Source organism: Scyliorhinus torazame, chromosome 9 (assembly GCF_047496885.1).
Source record: "Scyliorhinus torazame isolate Kashiwa2021f chromosome 9, sScyTor2.1, whole genome shotgun sequence".
In the NCBI taxonomy this organism is placed as follows: domain Eukaryota; kingdom Metazoa; phylum Chordata; class Chondrichthyes; order Carcharhiniformes; family Scyliorhinidae; genus Scyliorhinus; species Scyliorhinus torazame.
This window is the reverse complement of record NC_092715.1, coordinates 6,487,416-6,508,617: the sequence shown is the minus strand read 5'-3', so window position 1 is coordinate 6,508,617 and position 21,202 is coordinate 6,487,416. Positions and strand designations below refer to the sequence as shown.

At 49.5% G+C, this 21,202-nt stretch overlaps 1 protein-coding gene across 3 annotated transcripts in view; it reads right to left on the bottom strand.

Moving 5' to 3' along the window:
* The window catches only part of spef2 (sperm flagellar 2), a 941,194-nt gene that overhangs the window by 226,608 nt on the left and 693,384 nt on the right, over positions 1–21,202 (bottom strand). For 2 of the 3 annotated variants that reach the window (XM_072515585.1, XM_072515586.1), the window contains exons 26-27: positions 18,254–18,358; positions 1,656–1,781 (exon numbers count right to left, since the gene is read on the bottom strand). In XM_072515585.1, coding sequence (XP_072371686.1) covers positions 1,656–1,781; positions 18,254–18,358 — 231 coding nt within the window. The remainder of the gene's footprint in view (positions 1–1,655; positions 1,782–18,253; positions 18,359–21,202) is intronic. The other variant, XM_072515587.1, reaches the window with a different exon arrangement.

The window sequence follows — 21,202 nt, the reverse complement described above, 5'->3', positions numbered from 1 at the left end:
TGCTCTCACCTTCTGACCTATTGCTCCCGTGCCCACCCCCCTGCCATACTAGTTTAAACCCTCCCGTGTGACACTAGCAAACCTCGCGGCCAGGATATTTATGCCTCTCCGGTTTAGATGCAACCCGTCCTTCTTATACAGGTCACACCTGCCCCGGAAGAGCTCCCAGTGGTCCAGATAATGGAAACCCTCCCTCCTACACCAGCTGTTTAGCCACGTGTTTAGCTGCTCTATCTTCCTATTTCTAGCCTTACTGGCACGTGGCACAGGGAGTAATCCCGAGATTACAACCCTCGAGGTCCTGTCTTTTAACTTTTTGCCTAGCTCCCTGAACTCCTGCTGCAGGACCTCATGCCCCTTCCTGCCTATGTCGTTAGTACCAATATGTACAACGACCTCTGCCTGTTTGCCCTCCCCCTTCAGGATGCCCTCTACCCGTTCGGAGACATCCTGGACCCTGGCACCAGAGAGGCAACATACCATCCTGGAGTCTCTTTCACATCCACAGAAGCGCCTATCTGTGCCCCTGACTATAGAGTCCCCTATTACTATTACTCTTCTGCGCTTTGACCCTCCCTTCTGAACATCAGAGCCAGCCGTGGTGCCACTGCTCTGGCTGCTGCTGTTTTCCCCTGATAGGCTATCCCCCCCGACAGTATCCAAAGGGGTGTATCTGTTCGAGAGGGGGACAACCACAGGGGATTCCTGCACTGACTGCCTGCCCTTTCTGGTGGTCACCCATTTCTCTGCCTGCACCTTGGGTGTGACCACATTTACATAACTGCGATCTATGACGCTTTCCGCCACCTGCATGCTCCTAAGTGCATCCAATTGCTGCTCCAACCGAACCATGCGGTCTGTGAGGAGCTCCAGTTGGGTGCACTTTCTGCAGATGAAGCCATCCGGGACGCTGGAAGCCTCCCGGACCTGCCACATCTCACAGTCAGAGCACAGCACCCCTCTAACTGACATTGCGTCAATTAATTAAAATTAAAATTTGTCTTTTGTTTAAAAATATTTTTTTTAAATTTCAAAGTTACTGTCAACTATCTGTTTCCTAGCACTAGATTTCTAATAGAAATGTGATAGCTAACTATAATACTCTCCGATCTCTGGCTTAGATATCCTCTAAATTATAATTAAGTTATTATGTTTAATAGTTACCAAATACTCAAATTTTTAAAAATTTAGTGTAGAATCCCAACCAGCCACTCGGGCCACAGCTTTTCTGTGATGTCACTTCAGTTTCCCCCCGACACACAATTTGAAAAAAGGTATAAAAGTAAAAATAAGTAAAAATCACTTACTTACCTTCTGAGTGTCTTAGATGTTCTCAGGTTCTCTCGCTGACAGAGACTGCTCCTCCACCTCCGAACCTTGACCTGCACAATGCTAATAATATAATAATAATATAATATGGCACTTACCTCACACCAATGGGTCTTATTATTAGGTTAGAGGAGGAGGACGGGTGGGAGACACTACACGTGTAGTGTCTCGGGTTTCCTCTCCACCAGAATTTATTGGTTGGGGGAGGGGGACTTCCCAGAGGTCCGCTGGTCGAACTTCCGGTTCCCGCCTTATATAAAAACAAATAAAACAGAAAAGAAGAACAGACACGGGACCAGGTAAGGGTTTTTAAATTCACTACTCACCTCCCAGAAGGCCCCTGCGCACCGCTGCCGCCGAAATCCAAAGGATTCTGCTCCTCTTTGCCCCCAGGCACCAGGTTGCTGGTTTCTAGATCGCCCTGTCTCGTAGATTGATTTGATGCTGAAGGACTGGAATAGCAGAAAGAAGAGAGTATTGAGCTGCCACTGCCACACACAGACCCTCCAAACCCCACCATCACCCAACCCAGCTTTTCCTCTTCAGACCAAAATCAGAACGGCAAGGCTGAAATAATAAAAACAACTGGAAAGGTACAAGACTGGTGCAGAATCAGAGTAGAATAGGGACAAAGGTTTGGTTAATGTTTCTGGTGACGGGACTAATCAGACAGTCCAAATTCCAGTGAAGCTGCCAATTTCCAAACCTCTGCCGAATTCACACTACCGGACACGAACATTAAACTGCAGGGTCGACCTGGCACGGGGTTAGATACAGAGTAAAGCTCCCTCTACACTGTCCCCATCAAACACTCCCAGGACAGGTACAGCACGGGGTTAGATACAGAGTAAAGCTCACTCTACACTGTCCCCATCAAACACTCCCAGGACAGGTACAGCACGGGGTTAGATACAGAGTAAAGCTCACTCTACACTGTCCCCATCAAACACTCCCAGGACAGGTACAGCACGGGGTTAGATACAGAGTAAAGCTCCCTCTACACTGCCCCCATCAAACTCTCCCAGGACAGGGACAGCACGGGTTTAGATACAGAGTAAAGCTCCCTCAACACTGTCCCCATCAAACACTCCCAGGTCAGGTACAGCACGGGGTTAGATACAGAGTAAAGCTCCCTCTACACTGTCCCCATCAAACACTCCCAGGACAGGAACAGCACGGGGTTAGATACAGAGTAAAGCTCCCTCTACACTGTCCCCATCAAACACTCCCAGGACAGGTACAGCACGGGGTTAGATACAGAGTAAAGCTCCCTCTGCACTGTCCCCATCAAACACTCCCAGGACAGGGACAGCACGGGGTTAGATACAGAGTAAAGCTCCCTCTACACTGTCCCCATCAAACACTCCCAGGACAGGGACAGCACGGGGTTAGATACAGAGTAAAGCTCCCTCTACACTGTCCCCATCAAACACTCCCAGGACAGGAACAGCACGGGGTTAGATACAGAGTAAAGCTCCCTCTACACTGTCCCCATCAAACACTCCCAGGACAGGGACAGCACGGGGTTAGATACAGAGTAAAGCTCCCTCTACACTGTCCCCATCAAACACTCCCAGGACAGGTACAGCACGGGGTTAGATACAGAGTAAAGCTCCCTCTACACTGTCCCCATCAAACACTCCCAGGACAGGTACAGCACGGGGTTAGATACAGAGTAAAGCTCCCTCTACACTGTCCCCATCAAACACTCCCAGGACAGGTACAGCACGGGGTTAGATACAGAGTAAAGCTCACTCTACACTGTCCCCATCAAACACTCCCAGGACAGGTACAGCACGGGGTTAGATACAGAGTAAAGCTCCCTCTACACTGTCCCCATCAAACACTCCCAGGACAGGTACAGCATGGGGTTAGATACAGAGTAAAGCTCCCTCTGCACTGTCCCCATCAAACACTCCCAGGACAGGGACAGCACGGGGTTAGATACAGAGTAAAGCTCCCTCAACACTGTCCCCATCAAACACTCCCAGGTCAGGTACAGCACGGGGTTAGATACAGAGTAAAGCTCCCTCTACACTGTCCCCATCAAACACTCCCAGGACAGGAACAGCACGGGGTTAGATACAGAGTAAAGCTCCCTCTACACTGTCCCCATCAAACACTCCCAGGACAGGTACAGCACGGGGTTAGATACAGAGTAAAGCTCCCTCTGCACTGTCCCCATCAAACACTCCCAGGACAGGGACAGCACGGGGTTAGATACAGAGTAAAGCTCCCTCTACACTGTCCCCATCAAACACTCCCAGGACAGGGACAGCACGGGGTTAGATACAGAGTAAAGCTCCCTCTACACTGTCCCCATCAAACACTCCCAGGACAGGAACAGCACGGGGTTAGATACAGAGTAAAGCTCCCTCTACACTGTCCCCATCAAACACTCCCAGGACAGGGACAGCACGGGGTTAGATACAGAGTAAAGCTCCCTCTACACTGTCCCCATCAAACACTCCCAGGACAGGTACAGCACGGGGTTAGATACAGAGTAAAGCTCCCTCTACACTGACCCCATCAAACACTCCCAGGACAGGTACAGCACGGGGTTAGATACAGAGTAAAGCTCCCTCTACACTGACCCCATCAAACACTCCCAGGACAGGTACAGCACGGGGTTAGATACAGAGTAAAGCTCCCTCTACACTGTCCCCATCAAACACTCCCAGGACAGGAACAGCACGGGGTTAGATACAGAGTAAAGCTCCCTCTACACTGTCCCCATCAAACACTCCCAGGACAGGAACAGCACGGGGTTAGATACAGAGTAAAGCTCCCTCTACACTGTCCCCATCAAACACTCCCAGGACAGGGACAGCACGGGGTTAGATACAGAGTAAAGCTCCCTCTACACTGTCCCCATCAAACACTCCCAGGACAGGTACAGCACGGGGTTAGATACAGAGTAAAGCTCCCTCTACACTGACCCCATCAAACACTCCCAGGACAGGTACAGCACGGGGTTAGATACAGAGTAAAGCTCCCTCTACACTGACCCCATCAAACACTCCCAGGACAGGTACCGCACGGGGTTAGATACAGAGTAAAGTCCCTCTACACTGTCCCCATCAAACACTCCCAGGACAGGAACAGCACGGGGTTAGATACAGAGTAAAGCTCCCTCTACACTGTCCCCATCAAACACTCCCAGGACAGGTACAGCACGGGGTTAGATACAGAGTAAAGCTCCCTCTACACTGTCCCCATCAAACATTCTCAGGGCAGGTACAGCACAGGGTTAGATACAGAGTAAAGCTCCTTCTACACTGTCCCCATCAAACACTCCCAGGGCAGGTACAGCACGGGGTTAGATACAGAGTAAAGCTCCCTCTACACTGTCCCCATCAAACACTCTCAGGGCAGGTACAGCACGGGGTTAGATACAGAGTAAAGCTCCCTCTACACTGTCCCCATCAAACACTCCCAGGACAGGTACAGCACAGGGTTAGATACAGAGTAAAGCTCCCTCTACACTGTCCCCATCAAACAATCCCAGGACAGGTACAGCACAGGGTTAGATACAGAGTAAAGGTCCCTCTACACTGTCCCCATCAAACACTCCCAGGACAGGTACAGCACGGGGTTAGATACAGAGTAAAGGTCCCTCTACACTGTCCCCATCAAACACTCCCAGGACAGGTACAGCACGGGGTTAGATACAGAGTAAAGGTCCCTCTACACTGTCCCCATCAAACACTCCCAGGACAGGTACAGCACAGGGTTAGATACAGAGTAAAGCTCCCTCTACACTGTCCCCATCAAACACTCCCAGGGCAGGTACAGCACGGGGTTAGATACAGAGTAAAGCTCCCTCTACACTGTCCCCATCAAACACTCTCAGGGCAGGTACAGCACGGGGTTAGATACAGAGTAAAGCTCCCTCTACACTGTCCCCATCAAACACTCCCAGGACAGGTACAGCACAGGGTTAGATACAGAGTAAAGCTCCCTCTACCCTGTCCCCATCAAACACTCCCAGGACAGGTACAGCACAGGGTTAGATACAGAGTAAAGGTCCCTCTACACTGTCCCCATCAAACACTCCCAGGACAGGTACAGCACGGGGTTAGATACAGAGTAAAGGTCCCTCTACACTGTCCCCATCAAACACTCCCAGGACAGGTACAGCACGGGGTTAGATACAGAGTAAAGGTCCCTCTACACTGTCCCCATCAAACACTCCCAGGACAGGTACAGCACAGGGTTAGATACAGAGTAAAGGTCCCTCTACACTGTCCCCATCAAACACTCCCAGGACAGGTACAGCATGGGGTTAGATACAGAGTAAAGGTCCCTCTACACTGTCCCCATCAAACACTCCCAGGACAGGTACAGCACGGGGTTAGATACAGAGTAAAGCTCCCTCTACACTGTCCCCATCAAACACTCCCAGGACAGGTACAGCACAGGGTTAGATACAGAGTAAAGCTCCCTCTACACTGTCCCCATCAAACACTCCCAGGACAGGTACAGCACGGGGTTAGATACAGAGTAAAGGTCCCTCTACACTGTCCCCATCAAACACTCCCAGGACAGGTACAGCACAGGGTTAGATGCAGAGTAAAGGTCCCTCTACACTGTCCCCATCAAACACTCCCAGGACAGGTACAGCACAGGGTTAGATACAGAGTAAAGGTCCCTCTACACTGTCCCATCAAACACTCCCAGGACAGGTACAGCACGGGGTTAGATACAGAGGAAAGCTCCCTCTACACTGTCCCATCAAACACTCCCAGGACAGGTACAGCACGGGGTTAGATACAGAGTAAAGCTTCCTCTACACTGTCCCCATTAAACACTCCCAGGACAGGGACAGCACGGGGTTAGATACAGAGTAAAGCTCCCTCTACACTGTCCCCATCAAACCATCCCAAGACAGGTACAGCACGGGGTTAGATACAGAGTAAAGCTCCCTCTACACTGTCCCCATCAAACACTCCCAGGACAGGTACAGCACGGGGTTAGATACAGAGTAAAGCTCCCTCTACACTGTCCCCATCAAACACTCCCAAGACAGGTACAGCACGGGGTTAGATACAGAGTAAAGCTCCCTCTACACTGTCCCCATCAAACACTCCCAGGACAGGGCCAGCACGGGGTTAGATACAGAGTAAAGCTCCCTCTACACTGTCCCCATTAAACACTCCCAGGACAGGTACAGCACGGGGTTAGATACAGAGTAAAGCTCCCTCTACACTGTCCCCATCAAACACTCTCAGGACAGGTACAGCACGGGATTAGATACAGAGTAAAGCTCCCGCTACACTGTCCCCACCAAACACTCCCAGGACAGGTACAGCACGGGGTTAGATACAGAGTAAAGCTTCCTCTACACTGTCCCCATTAAACACTCCCAGGACAGGGACAGCACGGGGTTAGATACAGAGTAAAGCTCCCTCTACACTGTCCCCATCAAACACTCCCAGGCAGGTACAGCACGGGGTTAGATACAGAGTAAAGCTCCCTCTACACTGTCCCCATCAAACACTCCCAGGACAGGTACAGCACGGGGTTAGATACAGAGAAAAGCTCCCTCTACACTGTCCCCATCAAACACTCCCAGGACAGGTACAGCACGGGATTAGATACAGAGTAAAGCTCCCTCTACACTGTCCCCATCAAACACTCCCAGGACAGGTACAGCACGGGGTTAGATACAGAGTAAAACTCCCTCTAAACTGCCCCATCAAACACTCCCAGGTCAGGTACAGCATGGGGTTAGATACAGAGCAAAGCTCCCTCTACACTGTCCCCATCAAACACTCCCAGGACAGGTACAGCACGGGGTTAGATACAGAGTAAATCTCCCTCTCCACTGTCCCCATCAAACACTCCCAGGACAGATACAGCACGGGGTTAGATACAGAGTAAAGCTCCCTCTACACTGTCCCCATCAAACACTCCCAGGGCAGGTACAGCACGGGGTTAGATACAGAGTAAAGCTCCCTCTACACTGTCCCCATCAAACACTCCCAGGACAGGTACAGCACGGGGTTAGATACAGAGAAAAGCTCCCTCTACACTGTCCCCATCAAACACTCCCAGGACAGGTACAGCACGGGATTAGATACAGAGTAAAGCTCCCTCTACACTGTCCCCATCAAACACTCCCAGGACAGGTACAGCACGGGGTTAGATACAGAGTAAAACTCCCTCTAAACTGCCCCATCAAACACTCCCAGGTCAGGTACAGCATGGGGTTAGATACAGAGCAAAGCTCCCTCCCTCTACACTGTCCCCATCAAACACTCCCAGGACAGGTACAGCACAGGGTTAGATACAGAGTAAATCTCCCTCTCCACTGTCCCCATCAAGCACTCCCAGGACAGATACAGCACGGGGTTAGATACAGAGTAAAGTTCCCTCTACACAGTCCCCATCAAACACTCCCAGGACAGTCACAGCACGGGGTTAGATACAGAGTAAAGCTCCCTCTACACTGTCCCCATCAAACATTCCCTGGACAGCTAAAGCACAGGGTTAGATACAGAGTAAAGCTCCCTCCACACTGTCCGCATCAAACACTCCCAGGGCAGGTACAGCACGGGGTTAGATACAGAGCAAAGCTCCCTCTACACTGTCCCCATCAAACTCTCCCAGGACAGGTACAGCACGGGTTAGACACAGCTTAAAGCCCCCTCTACACTGTCCCCATCAACACTCCCAGGACAGGTACAGCACGGGGTTAGATACAGAGTAAAGCTCCCTCTACATTGACCCCAACCAACACTCCCAGGACAGGTACAGCACGGGGTTAGATACAGAGTAAAACTCCCTCTAAACTGCCCCATCAAACACTCCCAGGTCAGGTACAGCATGGGGTTAGATACAGAGCAAAGCTCCCTCTACACTGTCCCCATCAAACACTCCCAGGACAGGTACAGCACGGGGTTAGATACAGAGTAAATCTCCCTCTCCACTGTCCCCATCAAACACTCCCAGGACAGATACAGCACGGGGTTAGATACAGAGTAAAGCTCCCTCTACACTGTCCCCATCAAACACTCCCAGGGCAGGTACAGCACGGGGTTAGATACAGAGTAAAGCTCCCTCTACACTGTCCCCATCAAACACTCCCAGGACAGGTACAGCACGGGGTTAGATACAGAGAAAAGCTCCCTCTACACTGTCCCCATCAAACACTCCCAGGACAGGTACAGCACGGGATTAGATACAGAGTAAAGCTCCCTCTACACTGTCCCCATCAAACACTCCCAGGACAGGTACAGCACGGGGTTAGATACAGAGTAAAACTCCCTCTAAACTGCCCCATCAAACACACCCAGGTCACGTACAGCATGGGGTTAGATACAGAGCAAAGCTCCCTCTACACTGTCCCCATCAAACACTCCCAGGACAGGTACAGCACAGGGTTAGATACAGAGTAAATCTCCCTCTCCACTGTCCCCATCAAGCACTCCCAGGACAGGTACAGCACGGGGTTAGATACAGAGAAAAGCTCCCTCTACACTGTCCCCATCAAACACTCCCAGGACAGGTACAGCACGGGATTAGATACAGAGTAAAGCTCCCTCTACACTGTCCCCATCAAACACTCCCAGGACAGGTACAGCACGGGGTTAGATACAGAGTAAAGCTCCCTCTACACTGTCCCCATCAAACACTCCCAGGACAGGTACAGCACGGGGTTAGATACAGAGTAAAACTCCCTCTACACTGTCCCCATCAAACTTTCCCAGGACAGGTACAGCACGGGGTTAGACACAGCGTAAAGCTCCCTCTACACTATCCCCATCAACACTCCCAGGACAGGTACAGCACGGGGTTAGATACAGAGTAAAGCTCCCTCTACACTGTCCCCATCAAACAATCCCGGACAGGTACAGCACGGGGTTAGATACAGAGTAAAGCTCCCTCTACACTGTCCCCATCAAACACTCCCAGGACAGGTACAGCACGGGGTTAGACACAGCGTAAAGCTCCCTCTACACTGTCCCCATCAACACTCCCAGGACAGGTACAGCATGGGGTTAGATACAGAGTAAAGCTCCCTCTACACTGTCCCCATCAAACACTCCCAGGACAGGTACAGCACGGGGTTAAATACAGAGTAAAGCTCCCTCTACACTGTCCCCATCAAACACTCCCAGGACAGGTACAGCACGGGGTTAGATACAGAGTAAAGCTCCCTCTACACTGTCCCCATCAAACACTCCCAGGACAGGTACAGCCCGGGGTTAGATACAGAGTAAAGCTCCCTCTACACTGTCCCCATCAAACACTCCCAGGACAGGTACAGCACGGGGTTAGATACAGAGTAAAGCTCCCTCTACACTGTCCCCATCAAACACTCCCAGGACAGGTACAGCACGGGGTTAGATACAGAGTAAAGCTCCCTCTACACTGTCCCCATCATACACTCCCAGGACAGGTACAGCACGGGGCAAGACACAGAGTAAAGCTCCCTCTACACTGTCCCCATCAAACACTCCCAGGACAGGTACAGCATGGGGTTAGATACAGAGTAAAGCTCCCTCTACACTGTCCCCATCAAACACTCCCAGGACAGGTACAGCATGGGATTTGATACATTGATTTGATACATTGATTTGATACAGCTATCCTGTATTTTCGTTTCCTTCTTATTCATCGATTGGATGTGTTCCGCAAATATCCCCACTCTCAATGATGGAGGCGCCCAGGACTGTGCCGATCATGATGCCCTAACTAAAACAAAACCTCTGCCCTGACTCGGTCCGTAGCCCTCTATTTTCTCCCTATTCATCGACCCATCCAGATGCCTCTTAAATGTTGCTAATGTGCTGCTTCCACCACATCCTCTGGCAGCGCGTTCCAGGCACCCACCACTCTCTGTGTGAAAAACTTACCCCGCACATCTCCCTTAAACTCCCCCCTCTCACCCTGAACCTGTGCCCCCTGTAATTGACTCCTCTACCCTGGGCAAAAGCCTCTGACTATCCACCCTGTCTCTGCCTCTCATAATTCTGTAGACCTCTATCAGGTCTCCCCTCAGCCTCCGTCTTTCCAGTGAAAACAATCCTAATTTATTCAACCTCTCCTCATAGCCAACACCCTCGAGACCAGGCAACATCCTGGTGAACCTTCTTTGCCCTCTCTCCAAAGCTCCCACGTCCTTCTGATAATGTGGTGACCAGAACTGCCCGCAATACTCCAAATGCGGCCTAACCAAGGTTTTATACAGCTGCAACATGATTTCCCAACTCCTGTACTCAATGCCCCGGCTGATGAAGGCAAGCACGCCATCCGCCTTCTTAATCACCTTGGCCACCTGTGTTGCCACTTTAGGGAACTGTGGACCAGCACGCCCAGATCCCTCTGTATGTTAATGTTCCTCAGGGTTCTGCCATTCACAGTGTAATTCATACCTAGACTTGATCCTCCAAAATGTATCACCTCGCATTTGTCTGGATTAAACTCCGTCTGCCATTTCTGTGCCCAAGTCTCCAATCTGTCTATATCCTGTTGTATACTCTGACAATCCTCGGCACTATCAGCAACTCCGCCAATCTTCGTGTCATCCGCAAACTTACCAATCAGACCACCCACATTTTCCTCCAGATCATTTAAATATATTACAAACAGCAGAGGACCCAGCACTGATCCCTGCGGAACACCACTACTACAGATCTCCATTCAGAAAAACACCCTTCAAGCGCTGTCTTCTGTAACCAAGCCAGTTCTGTATCCATCTAGCCTGCCCATCCCGAATCCCATGTGATTTTAGTACTAGTCTGCCATGTGGGACCTTGTCCAGCTCCTTACTGAAGTCCATATAAACTACATCCACAGCTGAGGTCCATACAAACTACATCCACAGCCCTTCCCTCATCAATTTTCTTCAGCACCTCTTCAAAAGACTCAATCAAGTTGGTGAAATATGACCTTCCCTGTACAAAACCATGTTGCCTGTCAGTAACTCATCCATTTTCCTCCAAATGTCCATATATCCCGTCCCTCAGTATCTTTTCCAAAAGCTTCCCCACCATTGATATCAGGCTCAGCGGCCTATAATTTGCTGGATTATCCCTGCTTCCTTTCTTAAACAAGGGAATAACATTGGCTATTCTCCAGTCCTTTGGAACCTCATCTGTGGTCAAAGAGGATGTGAAGATATCTGTTAAGGCCCCAGCTATTGCCCCCCTTGCCTCCCGCAGTAACCTGGGATAGATCCCATCCGGCCCCGGGGACTTGTCCACCTTAATGCAATTTAGAATACTCAACACTTCCTCCTTTGATGTATTGACGTTCTCACACACCTATCCCTGACTTCATCATCCGTCATGTCCTTCTCGCTGGTGAATACTGATACAAATTACTCATTTCGGATGTCACCCACATTTTGTGGTTCCACGTCTTTATGCATAAAAATGCCTTGGGAATCTCCTTGACCATGTTTGCTGAAGACATTTCATGGTCCCTTTTAGGCCTCCTAAATCCACATTTAAGTTCCTTCCTACTTTCACTTTAGCAATGGGGAGGGATAGGTGCGTGCAACAGGGCAAGGTTTACAATTGGGGGAAGGGTAAATACGATGTTGTCAGACAAGAATTGAAGTGCATAAGTTGGGAACATAGGCTGTCAGGGAAGGACACAATTGAAATGTGGAACTTGTTCAAGGAACAGATACTACGTGTCCTTGGTATGTATGTCCCTGTCAGGCAGGGAAGAGATGGTCGAGTGAGGGAACCATGGTTGACAAGAGAGGTTGAATGTCTTGTTAAGAGGAAGAAGGAGACTTATGTAAGGCTGAGGAAACAAGGTTCAGACAGGGCGCTGGAGGGATACAAGATAGCCAGGAGGGAACTGAAGAAAGGGATTATGAGAGCTAAGAGAGGGCATGAAAAATCTTTGGTGGGTAGGATCAAGGAAAACCCCAAGGCCTTTTATACATATGTGAGAAATATGAGAATGACGAGAGTGAGGGTAGGTCCGGTCAAGGACAGTAGCGGGAGATTGTGTATTGAGTCTGAAGAGATAGTAGAGGTCTTGAACGAATACTTTTCTTCAGTATTTACAAATGAGAGGGGCCATATTGTTGGAGAGGACAGTGTGAAACAGACTGGTAAGCTCGAGGAAATACTTGTTAGGAAGGAAGATGTGTTGGGCATTTTGAAAAACTTGAGGATAGACAAGTCCCCCGTGCCTGACGGGATATATCTAAGAGATGAAATTGCAGAGCTGTTGGCAATGATCTTTTCGTCCTCACTGTCAACAGGGGTGGTACCAGGGGATTGGAGAGTGGCGAATGTCGTGCCCCTGTTCAAAAAAGGAACTAGGGATAACCCTGGGAATTACAGGCCAGTTAGTCTTACTTCGGTGGTAGGCAAAGTAATGGAAAGGGTACTGAAGGATAGGATTTCTGAACATCTGGAAAGACATTGCTTGATTAGGGATAGTCAGCACGGATTTGTGAGGGGTAGGTCTTGCCTTACAAGTCTTATTGAATTCTTTGAGGAGGTGACCAAGCATGTGGATGAAGGTAAAGCAGTGGATGTAGTGTACATGGATTTTAGTAAGGCATTTGATAAGGTTCCCCATGGTAGGTTATGCAGAAAGTAAGGAGGCATGGGATAGTGGGAAATTTGGCCAGTTGGATAACGAACTGGCTAACCGATAGAAGTCAGAGAGTGGTTGTGGATGGCAAATATTCAGCCTGGATTCCAGTTACCAGTGGTGTACCGCAGGGATCAGTTCTGGGTCCTCTGCTGTTTGTGATTTTTATTAATGACTTGGATGAGGGAGTTGAAGGGTGGGTCAGTAAATTTGCAGACGATACGAAGATTGGTGGAGTTGTGGATAGTAAGGAGGGCTGTTGTCGGCTGCAAAGAGACATAGATAGGATGCAGAGCTGGGCTGAGAAGTGGCAGATGGAGTTTAACCCTGAAAAGAGTGAGGTTGTCCATTTTGGAAGGACAAATATGAATGCGGAATACAGGGTTAACGGTAGGGTTCTTGGCAATGTGGAGGAGCAGAGAGATCTTGGGGTCTATATTCATAGATCTTTGAAAGTTGCCACTCAAGTGGATCGAGCTGTGAAGAAGGCCTATGGTGTGCTCGCGTTCATTAACAGAGGGATTGAATTTAAGAGCCGTGAGGTGATGATGCAGCTGTACAAAACCTTGGTAAGGCCACATTTGGAACAAAGAACAAAGATAAATTACAGCACAGGAACAGGCCCTTCAGCCCTCCCAGCCTGTGCCGATCCAGATCCTCTATCTAAAACTGTCGCCTATTTTCTAAGGATCTGTATCCCTCTGCTCCCTGCCCATTCATGCATCTGTCTAGATACATCTTAAATGACACTGTTGTGCCCGCCTCTACCACCTCCGCCGGCAATGCGTTCCAGGCATCCACCACCCTCTACATAAATAACTTTCCATGCATATGTCCCTTAAACTTTTCCCCTCTCACCTTGAACTCGTGACCCCTAGTAATTGCGTCCCCCACTCTGGGAAAAAGCTTCTTGCTATCTACCCTGTCCATACCTCTCATGATTTTGTAGACCTCAATCAGGTCCCCCCTCAACCTCCGTCTTTCTAATGAAAATAATCCTAATCTACTCAACCTCTCTTCATAGCTAGCACCCTCCATACCAGGCAACATCCTGGTGAACCTCCTCTGCACCCTCTCTAAAGCATCCACATCCTTCTGGTAATGTGGCGACCAGAACTGCACGCAGTATTCCAAATGTGGCCTAACCAAAGTCCTATACAACTGTAACATGACCTGCCGACTCTTGTACTCAATACCCCGTCCGATGAAGGAAAGCATGCCGTATGCCTTCTTGACCACTCTATCGACCTGCGTTGCCACCTTCAGGGTATAATGGACCTGAACACCCAGATCTCTCTGTACATCAATTTTCCCCAGGACTCTTCCATTGACCGTATAGTCCGCTCTTGAATTAGATCTTCCAAAAATGCATCACCTCGCATTTGCCCGGATTGAACTCCATCTGCCATTTCTCCGCCCAACTCTCCAATCTATCGAAATTCTGCTGTATTCTCTGACAGTCCCCTTCATTATCTGCTACTCCACCAATCTTAGTGTCATCTGCAAACTTGCTAATCAAACCACCTATACCGTCCTCCAGATCATTTATGTATATCACAAACAACAGTGGTCCCAGCACGAATCCCTGTGGAACACCACTAGTCACCTTTCTCCATTTTGAGAAACTCCCTTCCACTACTACTCTCTGTCTCCTGTTGTCCAGCCAGTTCTTTATCCATCTAGCTAGTACACCCTGGACCCCATGAGACTTCACTTTCTCCATCTGGAGTACTGTGTGCAGTTCTGGTCGCCTCATTTGAAAAATGAAAATCGCTTATTGTCACAAGTAGGCTTCAATGAAGTTACTGTGAAAAGCCCCTAGTCGCCACATTCCGGCGCCTGTTCGGGGAGGCTGTTACGGGAATTGAACCGTGCTGCTGGCCTGCCTTGGTCTGCTTTCAAAGCCAGCGATTTAATCCAGTGAGCTAAACCAGCCCCTTTTTTAGGAAGGATGTGGAAGCTTTGGAAAAGGTGCAAAGGAGATTTACCAGGATGTTGCCTGGAATGGAGAGTAGGTCTTACGAGGAAAGGTTGAGGGTGCTAGGCCTTTTCTCATTAGAACGGAGAAGGATGAGGGGCGACTTGATAGAGGTTTATAAGATGATCAGGGGAATAGATAGAGTAGACAGTCAGAGACTTTTTCCCCGGGTAGAACAAACTGTTACAAGGCGACATAAATTTAAGGTGAAAGGTGGAAGATATAGGGGGGATGTCAGAGGTAGGTTCTTTACCCAGAGAGTAGTGGGGGCATGGAATGCACTGCCTGTGGAAGTAGTTGAGTCGGAAACATTAGGGACCTTCAAGCAGCTATTGGATAGGTACATGGATTACGGTAGAGTGATGGGGTGTAGATTAATTTGTTCTTCATCTGGGACAAAAGTTCGGCACAACATCGTGGGCCGAAGGGCCTGTTCTGTGCTGTGTTTTCTATGTTCACTGTTCACTGTCTCCTCAAGGGCTTTGCCAGTTTCTCGATGCCGAGACCTATTGCCTGCTTCCTTTTTCCTTTTCACTAAGTTCACAATTTTCTTTGTCATCCACGGTTCCCGAATCCTGCCATTTCTATCCTCCATTTTTGCGGGAACATTTTTTGAGGGCAGCACGGTGGCACAGTGGTTAGCACAGTTGCTTCGCAGCCCCAGGGTCTCAGGTTCGATTCCCCACTGGGTCACTGTCTGTGCGGAGTCTGCACATCCTCCCCGTGTGCGCGTGGGTTTCCTCCGGGTGCTCCGGTTTCCTCCCGCAGTCCAAAGATGTGCAGGTTAGGTGGATTGGCCGTGATAAATTGGCCTTAAGTGTCCAAAAAGGATAGGAGGGGTTACTGGGTTACGGGGATAGGGTGAAGGTGAGGGCTTAAGTGGGTCAGTGCAGACTCGATGGGCCGAATGGCCTCCTTCTGCACTGTAAATTCTGTGATTCTATGCCTGTCCTGTACTTCAGTCAATTGGCTTTTAAAGCCCCCCATATGTCAGATGTGGATTTGCCCTCAAATTGCCGCTCCCAATCCACATTCCCCAGTTCCTGTCTAATTTGGATGTAATTGGCCCTCACCCATTGCAGATGTAGGTGGGTTGAACAGAGGTTAGCTAGAAGGCTGATACTAGAGTAAGGGCAAGAGCCTGCAAAGTAGTCTGTGACATCTAGAACACAGAACATTACAGCGCAGTACAGGCCCTTCGGCCCTCGATGTTGCGCCGACCTGTGAAACCACTCTAAAGCCCATCTACACTATTCCCTTATCGTCCATATGTCTATCCAATGACCATTTGAATGCCCTTAGTGTTGGCGAGTCCACTACTGTTGCAGGCAGGGCATTCCACGCCCTTACTACTCTCTGAGTAAAGAACCTACCTCTGACATCTGTCCTATATCTATCTCCCCTCAATTTAAAGCTATGTCCCCTCGTGCTAGGCATCATCATCCGAGGAAAAAGGCTCTCACTGTCCACCCTATCTAATCCTCTGATCATCTTGTATGCCTCAATTAAGTCACCTCTTAACCTTCTTCTCTCTAACGAAAACAGCCTTAAGTCCCTCAGCCTTTCCTCATAAGATCTTCCCTCCATACCAGGCAATATTCTGGTAAATCTCCTCTGTACCCTTTCCAATGCTTCCACATCCTTCCTACAATGCGGCGACCAGAATTGCACGCAATACTCCAAATGCGGCCGCACCAGAGTTTTGTACAGCTGCAACATGACCTCATGGCTCCGAAACTCAATCCCTCTACCAATAAAAGCTAACACACCGTACGCCTTCTTAATAATCCTCTCAACCTGGGTGGCAACTTTCAGGGATCTATGTACATGGACACCGAGATCTCTCTGCTCATCCACACTGCCAAGAATCTTACCATTAGCCCAGTACTCTGTCTTCCTGTTATTCCTTCCAAAATGAATCACCTTCCACTTTTCTGCATTAAACTCCATTTGCCACCTCTCAGCCCAGCGCTGCAGCTTATCTATGTCCCTCTGTAACTTGTAGCATCCTTCCGCACTGTCCACAACTCCACCGACTTTAGTGTCATCTGCAAATTTACTCACCCATCCTTCTACGCCCTCTTCCAAGTCATTTATAAAAATGACAAACAGCAGTGGCCCCAAAACAGATCCTTGTGGTACACCACTAGTAACTGGACTCCAGTCTGAACATTTCCCATTAACCACCACCCTTTGTCTTCTTCCAGCTAGCCAATTTCTGATCCAAACTGCTAAATCACCCTGAATCCCATGCTTCCGTATTTTCTGCAGTAGCCTACCGTGGGGAACCTTATCAAACGCTTTACTGAAATCCATATACACCACATCAACTGCTTTACCCTCATCCACCTGTTTGGTCACCTTCTCAAAGAACTCAATAAGGTTTGTGAGGCACGACCTACCCTTCACCAAACCGTGTTGACTATCTCTAATCAAATTATTCCTTTCCAGATGATTATACATCCTATCTCTTATAAACCTTTCCAAGATGTTGCCCACAACAGAAGTAAGGCTCACTGGTCTATAGTTACCGGGGTTGTCTCTACTCCCCTTCTTGAATAAGGGGACAACATTTGCTATCCTCCAGTCTTCTGGCACTATTCCTGTAGACAAAGATGACTTAAAGATCAAGGCCAAAGGCTCAGCAATCTCCTCCCGAGCTTCCCAGAGAATCCTAGGATAAATACCATCCGGCCCAGGGGACTTATCTATTTTCACACTTTCCAGAATTGCTAACACCTCGTCCTTATGAATCATTGCTGGCCACATGACGTGGCTCTTAAAGAGACATCGCACACAACTACAACAGATGATTAACCTCCAACCACCACAACCATCTTCCTCTGTGCCGGGTATGACTCCAACCAGCGGAAAGTTTTCCCCCTGATTCCCACTGACTCCAGTTTAGCTCGGGCTCCTTGATGCCACACTCGGTCAAATGCTGCCTTGATGTCGAGGGCAGTCACTCTCACCTCACCTCTGGCATTCAGCTCTTTTGTCCATGTTTGAACCAAGGCTGTAATGAGGTCAGGAGCTGAGTGACCCTGGCGGAAGCCAAACTGAGCGTCCGTGAGCAGGTTATTGCTGAGTAAGTGCTGCTTGATAGCTCTGTTGATGACTCCTTCCATCACTTTGCTGATGATGGAGAGTAGACGGACAGGACGGTAATTGGCTGGGTTGGATTTGTCCTGTTTCTTGTGTACAGGACACACCTGGGCAATTTTCCACATTGCCGGGTAGAAATGTTCCCATTCTTCCTGCTGATGAATTCCCTATCCCTGTGTAACACTCTAACATTGGGTGCAATTGAATCAATCCTGAACGAGAGAATCTACACTCAGTGTTAGACTCATGCTCTGTATCTACATGCATACTTACATCACTCGGGTACCCTCTTCAACCTTGTGTTGCCCCTTGGCCTCGGGCAATGGGCTGCTGATTCCCAGCTGTGCGTGTCTGTCAGCTTGGCTAAAACCTGGACCACTGAAATGGCAGAGAAGTCAGAGCATTCAGCAGTTACTGTCAGACACGGTCCGTCGTCCCCCACACTCCCAACTGTTAGGAAAGAGTTAATGTTCCCCAGTGCTTCAGTTAAATTTGAGATTTTAATTGTTTTATAGAGAGATGGACAGCACATAGAATCATGGAATCCCTACAGTGCCGAGGTGGACCATTCGACCCATTGAGAAAGAGCACCCTACCCAGGTCCACTCCCCCACTCTATTCCTGCCGTAACCAGTAATCCCACCAAACCTTTTGGACACAAAGGGGTCATTTCTGCACGGCCAAAGCCCCAAATGTGCACACCTTGGACTGCGGGAGAAAACCGCAGCACCCGGAGAAATCCCACACACACACGGGGAGAACGTGCAGACTCCGCACAGGCAGTCATCCAAGGCCGGAATTGAACCCGGGTCCCTGGAGCTGTGAGGCAGCAGTGCTAACCACTGTGCCGCTGTGCTCTATATATATATATTTTAAAAATAAATTTAGAGTACCCAATTCATTTTTTCCAATTAAGGGGCAATTTAACTTGGCCAATCCACCTCCCCAGCACATCTTTGGGTTGTGGGGGTGAAACCCACGCAAACACAGGGAGAATGTGCAAACTCCACACGGACAGTGACCCAGAGCCGGGATCGAACCTGGGACCTCGGCGCCGTGAGGCTGCAGTGCTACCCACTGCACCACCGTGCTGCCCTTGCCCTCTGCCGTCCTGCTTAGTCCCTGTTTATTGCCTTGTTTCCCCTTTAAAATTTTTTTTGATGTTCTAGTTTTGACCCTTGGATGATTAATTGACACGTGTCTTTAACACAAGACGCATGTATCTTTAATTCAAGCAGGAAGAATGTGGAAGGGTGGGCAGAAGCAGCAGAGTGGCCAGCATCAGTGACAGTGACATGGGTTGCCAACTCGATAAGACTGGCCAATGGATTGGCTAAAGAAGCTGTGCTCTGCCTGATAACAGCTGGTGATTGGATCCTATTCTGCTGGGATGTTTTTCCCCGTGCCGAGGGATGAGTTTGGTTTCCATTTTGATTCTGGCAGAATGGTAAAGAAAAATCGAGTAATCTCTCTCCGGAAAGATCCGGCTAAAACACTCCAGAGAGGTCCAGCTAACTCTCCCCAGACAGATCCAACGAACTCTCCCCAGAGAGATCCAGCTAACTCTCCCCAGAGAGATCCGGCTAACTCTCCCCAGAGAGATCCGGCTAACTCTCCCCAGAGAGATCCAGCTAACTCTCCCCAGAGAGATCCAGCTAACTCTCCCCAGAGAGATCCAGCTAACTCTCCCCAGAGAGATCCAGCTAACTCTCCCCAGACAGATCCGGCTAACTCTCCCCAGAGAGATCCAGCTAACTCTCCCCAGAGAGATCCGGCTAACTCTCCCCAGAGAGATCCAGCTAACTCTCCCAGAGAGATCCAGCTAACTCTCCCCAGACAGATCCGGCTAACTCTCCCCAGAGAGATCCAGCTAACTCTCCCAGAGAGATCCAGCTAACTCTCCCCAGACAGATCCGGCTAACTCTCCCCAGAGAGATCCAGCTAACTCTCCCCAGAGAGATCCAGCTAACTCTCCCCAGAGAGATCCAGCTAACTCTCCCCAGAGAGATCCAGCTAACTCTCTCCAGAGAGATCCAGCTAACTCTCCCCAGAGAGATCCGGCTAACTCTCCCCAGACAGATCCAACTAACTCTCCCCAGAGAGATCCGGCTAACTCTCCCCAGACAGATCCGGCAAACTCTCCCCAGAGAGATCCAGCTAACTCTCCCCAGAGAGATCCAGCTAACTCTCCCCAGACAGATCCGGCTAACTCTCCCCAGACAGATCCAGCTAACTCTCCCCAGAGAGATCCGGCTAACTCCCCCCAGAGAGATCCTGCTAACTCTCCCAGAGAGATCCAGCTAACTCTCCACAGAGAGATCCAGCTAACTCTCCCCAGAGAGATCCGGCTAACTCTCCCAGAGAGATCCAGCTAACTCTTGCCAGAGAGATCCAGCTAACTCTCCCCAGAGAGATCCAGCTAACTCTCTCCAGAGAGATCCAGCTAACTCTCCCCAGAGAGATCCAGCTAACTCTCCCCAGAGAGATCCAGTTAACTCTCCCCAGAGAGATCCGGCTAACTCTCCCCAGAGAGATCCAGCTAACTCTCCCAGAGAGATCCAGCTAACTCTCCCCAGAGAGATCCAGCTAACTCTCCCCAGAGAGATCCAGATGCCCCTTAAATATCACTATCGTCCCTGCTTCCATCACCCCATCCGGTAGCGAGTTCCAGGCACCCAGAACCATCTGTGTAAAAAAATTGCCTCGTACATCTACTCTAAACCTTTCCTCCTAGTAAGAGTTAGCTTAAACCTATGCTCCCTAGTAATTGCCCCCTCTACACCGGGGAAAAGCCTCTGACTATCCACTCTGTCTATGCCCCTCATAATTTTATAGACCTTTATCAGGTCGCCCCTCAACCTCCTTTGTTCCAGTGAGAACAAACCAAGTTTATTCAACACCTCCTCATAGCTAATGCCCTCCATACCAGGCAACATTCTGGTGAATCTCTTCTGCACCCTCTCTAAAGCCTCCACATCCTTCTGGTAGTGTGGCGACCAGAATTGAACACTATACTCCAAGTGTGGCCTATCTAAGGTTCTATACAGCTGCAACATGACTTGCCAATTCTTATACTCAATGCCCCGGCCAATGAAGGCAAGCATGCCGTATGCCTTCTTGACTACCTTCTCCACCTGTGTTGCCCCTTTCAGTGGCCTGTGGACCTGTACTCCTAGATCTCTCTGACTGTCAATACTCTTGAGGGTTCTACCATTCACTGTA